The 4,425-nt window shown below is 40.7% G+C and overlaps 2 protein-coding genes across 3 annotated transcripts in view; one reads left to right on the forward strand and one right to left on the reverse strand.

Moving 5' to 3' along the window:
- LOC115238513 (hormone receptor 4-like) overlaps window positions 1-4,425 on the reverse strand; it is a 55,148-nt gene that overhangs the window by 14,977 nt on the left and 35,746 nt on the right. The window contains exons 4-5 of the mRNA XM_029812425.1: window positions 2,196-3,203; window positions 1,187-1,760 (exon numbers count right to left, since the gene is read on the reverse strand). Coding sequence (XP_029668285.1) covers window positions 1,187-1,760; window positions 2,196-3,203 — 1,582 coding nt within the window. The remainder of the gene's footprint in view (window positions 1-1,186; window positions 1,761-2,195; window positions 3,204-4,425) is intronic.
- Window positions 1-4,425, forward strand: part of LOC115238611 — a 212,054-nt gene that overhangs the window by 3,087 nt on the left and 204,542 nt on the right. The window lies entirely within an intron of this gene.

The raw sequence follows: 4,425 nt of genomic DNA on the forward strand, positions 1-4,425 counted from the left end.
TAGTTTTATCCGTTTTATAAATATATATATATATAAGAAGATAAATATTGTAATAAAACGATAGATCACACGTAAACAAACCGCCATGTCTCTCATGTACGAACTTTCTGTACAAACGAACTGATAGTATCCGCTCTGAGATTGGTTTACTCAAAACTTGACATTTCTTGTCTGCAAAGTGCAGTTAGATGCACTTGCTCGAATATTGATAAAGGTCGAAAGTCGATGCAGGTTACTCGTATTTGCGATCAACCAACCACACGATTTCGACAACACACTATGCTCACTATATATATATATATATATAGATAGATAGTTTCAATATAATTAAATCTAATTAAAGCGAATCAGCCGATTCTTTTTTGAGCTAATTCACCACCCAAAAAGCCCATTCGTCGAGTAAATACATATAAATTCGAATTTCAATTAATATTATTAGAGTGATTAGAATGCACGCGCGAATCGATCGTTGCAGAGGTAAATTTATTGCGAATAAAGTGTTCGCCATAAATTTATTATTGCTGCTTTTTGAATTCACGTAGGTTTCTACTAATTTACGAATTTAATCTAAAATTTCTTTCGCTTGTTCAATTTGTATTAATAGTTGCAAAATATTTCGCGCGAATTTTTATTGTATGTGATAAAAATACATTAAAAAAAAAAAATTATATAATTTGTAAAATTTAAGATATTCGGTGAAATTTATCAGATATTATTGATCGTTAAAGTCGATTATATTTTTAAAGTAAGATCCTTTTAAAATTTTATTTTAATTTTTAATTGGTTATAAGATTGTAATGAATTCGAATAACTTTGTACTCAACATCATGTAGTCAATATGTATTTAACATGTAAAACATCAAATGCTTTTTCCAATATAAAATTGGTGAAATGTGATTAGTTATTTAATATTTTTGAAAGTGTATAAATTCAAAATTATATAAAATTATTAATTTCAAAATCATATAAAATTATTAATTTCGGATTCAAAATTGTGATAAAAAAATATTGTAGGGTTATATCTTCGCGTGAAAGGGACGGTCAAAATAAAAATAAAATTTTATAAAATTAATAAAAAGAATTTCGGATATTAATAACACATCAAGATGTGTAGCGGAATATTTTATCATGCGTTGATCCGCGTATCGCGGAAAAGGTTAACGATATTTAATCTCATAATACTCACCCTTCGCACGTGATGATGCCGTAATGCAGGCCGGTCGCCTTGTCCTCGCAAATCATGCATATCATGGGCGTCTCGTCCTCCTCGTGTTCCTGGGGCGGCAAGGGGGGTGCCGGCGGCGCGAACGATATGGACTGCGATGCTGCTTCGGATTTTACGATCGTACCGCCGTTGCTCACCCACGGCTGCGCGGCGGAACCGGAAGCCGTGAGATTTAACGCCTGCATTTGTTGCGCGGCCGGTAGTTGCGTCAAATCACCGGCCCATAGCCTCTCCATATTGAGGGGTGGCCCGGCGGCGGCGGACGAGTACGATACCGCGGTAGAGGAGGGTGGTTTACCCCTGGACTCTTGGCCGAGATTCAGCAGCAGGTGAGCGGCCGACTCCTCCGACGAGGAGCACGAGGCGACCGCTGCCGCTGTGGCCGTCCAGGATGCCGCCGGCGGCGGTACCGGGTCCAACGGCGGCGCCGACCATATCATTGTACGGACGCCGCCGATTTCGCCCATTAAAACCGTGGGCGGGGGCCGCGGTGGTGCCGGCGCTGCTCTCTGCGCCGGTGGTTTCATACCTTCACCTAAAATGGATCATCGACGGATCGATTGTATGCGTTTCTTTTTTCGATTTTGCCGTTTAGACGTACATCGTAATGCGAATAGCATTTAACTACTCGATTCCATTATTTACAATCGGTTTCATTACGTGACAAAATTTAGATCTTTTTTATAGAAAATTTATTAAAATTATTTTTAAAATCGACACATATTCTCTTGGAAGTGTGTGTCATCCATTAATATCTCTTATTATTATATATATTTTTTTTATAAATGTTGACTATTGTTTTCTACCAGAATTTTACAATTTCAATATTATTTATTTTTTGTATGTTTTTTATAAATGCTTCTATGACGTAACAATTCTCAATTATTTATCATGTAATTAATCGAGAAAGAGAATCGTAATTTTGAAGCAACTTAATAAAAAGTACAAATACATTAGTCACAATACTTACACGAAGTCGCTGTAGTAGTGGCGCCGGTGGTGACGCAGCTGGTGCTACTGGTACCGCCGCCGGAGTTGGTCGAGACAGTAGTGGCGTTCTGTCCGCCGTAGCTCACGGCACTGCTGATGACACCGTTGAGTAGCCTCTGCGTGGCAAACCCCTGTACGCCGGAGGTGTTTTGCGACCAAAATTGATGGTGAACCAGCAGATGCGGTGGTACCGAGGGCGCGCGCGGCCTCGGCGGCGTCGGCGGAGTCTGTGGCGATTGTTGCTGCTGTTGTGCGGGACCGTGCGACCCAGCGGACCCGATTGTGCCAGGACTGACACTCTGGTTCGGATTGAACTGAGACGACGGGCTATTCCGGTGAGTTGGCTGATTGGAAGCTTCCGACCGACCGCCCCCTCCGCCGCTACCACCTCCGCCTCCGTCAAAGACCGAGTTGTCGGATTCTTCCTTGGTCTGGACGGATGACAAGTCGCCCTTGTCCGGGCTGTCGCTCCTCGAGGAGGCCTCCTGGGCAATTGGGGTCGACGAGACCGCTTGGACCGGCGAGTAGGATGACGATCTGGTCGGCACGGGTGTGGCAGAGCGTTGTTGGTGGTGTTGCTGTTGCGGTTGCTGGTGATGCTGTTGCTGTTCATCGGAGATCCTGAAGCTCACTATCGGACCGGCATCCGGGAAGACCGAGTCGGGCGACGCGCGGTCCGTCGAGCACGTCGTATCGCGACCCTCCTGTCCGTTTCCTCTTCCACTTCCGCCATCACCGACTCCGCTGCCGCCTCCACCGGTACCACGGAGAGAATCTCGTGGCGTCCCTGGACTCGGACTGCCCAGCAGGTACTCGCTCGTCACTCTGACCACGGGGCAGCCCGGCGAACTCGGCATGTTTGCTTCCGGCGACAGGGTCGAGGTGTCGGCCATACTCTCCCCTGGAGCAGGAAAGTTTATGGGTGAAGGTGCGTCCGCCGGCTGGTTCCCCTGCGGCGAGCCTGCTGATCCGAGGGATACCGGGGAGTCTGAGAAATAAGGCGTTGGTTTTACATTTATATTCGGACTGCAGAGAGTCTGCAGCGTGGCGGGACGTTCTTTTTTTTGCTTTACTCTCGGGTACGCTCGAGGATAGTATGTGTGAATGTTACTCGCGCCGATTCTGTTCCATATGAATATAAAAATCTGAAAGAATACACTAAAGCGATGAAATCAGAATTAAATTGGATTGTTTTGTAGGCAATTTATGTTTTTGATGAAAATCGTATGATACCAATACTTTTCTTTTAAATTTGCAAATTCAAATTGCGAAAATTCAAATTTAAAAACATTTTTTTTAGTTTGTATTCCACATTCGAATTTTAAAATTTATATTTTAAATGCGACACAGTACCGCTGTACTATAAATCCGTACAATTCTCTCAGCTATTCAGATAATTAAAAACTAAATGATAAGCTTTTTCTTTTTAGCTGCATTATATTTTCTATATATAAAATAGAATAAATATACATTAAAAAAAAATACAGAAGAATAATTAAAAAGAAATTTATTAATATATATTTTTATAACGCGATTTATGATTATATATATGTATATATATTATTATTTGCAATCCACAAATGAAAGATTAATGGAGAAAAAATTAAGTAATTAAATAGTCATTTTTATACAAAGTAATTTAAATGTGGACAGCCGCAATATAATCACTATTACATTACAGACGAACAATGACGAACTCTTAAATCGTATTATGTTCGATTATACGGGTCTCGATAAGCGACTGCTCGTTACGCAATCCTGAGACGTATCAATAATATGACATCTTGTATGCGCGAAATACGATAGATTTTCTTGATAAAAATAGCTCTTCTCATAATAGATTCCGATACACGCGAAACGTGATAAATCCGACGTATTTTCCTCGAGTTTGCCGCGCCCATAATTGCTTTCTTTTCGCGAAGGATACTTTAAGTTCGTGCGATAAACACGTTGTTTGACCACTTTGCTCCAGCGCATTTTATCTTCTAGCGATATAATAGAGTATTCGGAGGGCGCACGATCGACCTCAGTTAGGAAACAATTGTTCCGAATATTTAAACTTCGAATATCAAAGAGAAGGTAGAGGAAGAGAGAGATTGCATCTATTAATGTAAAAAATTTTAATAACTTACATTAAAATATTAAAATATATAAATATTTTTTATAAATATTAAATATTTAAAATTGATAAAAACATGTTAATGAAATAT

The sequence above is a fragment of the Formica exsecta genome, unplaced genomic scaffold, assembly GCF_003651465.1.
Source record: "Formica exsecta isolate Colony F162 unplaced genomic scaffold, ASM365146v1 scaffold115, whole genome shotgun sequence".
In the NCBI taxonomy this organism is placed as follows: Eukaryota; Metazoa; Arthropoda; class Insecta; order Hymenoptera; family Formicidae; genus Formica; species Formica exsecta.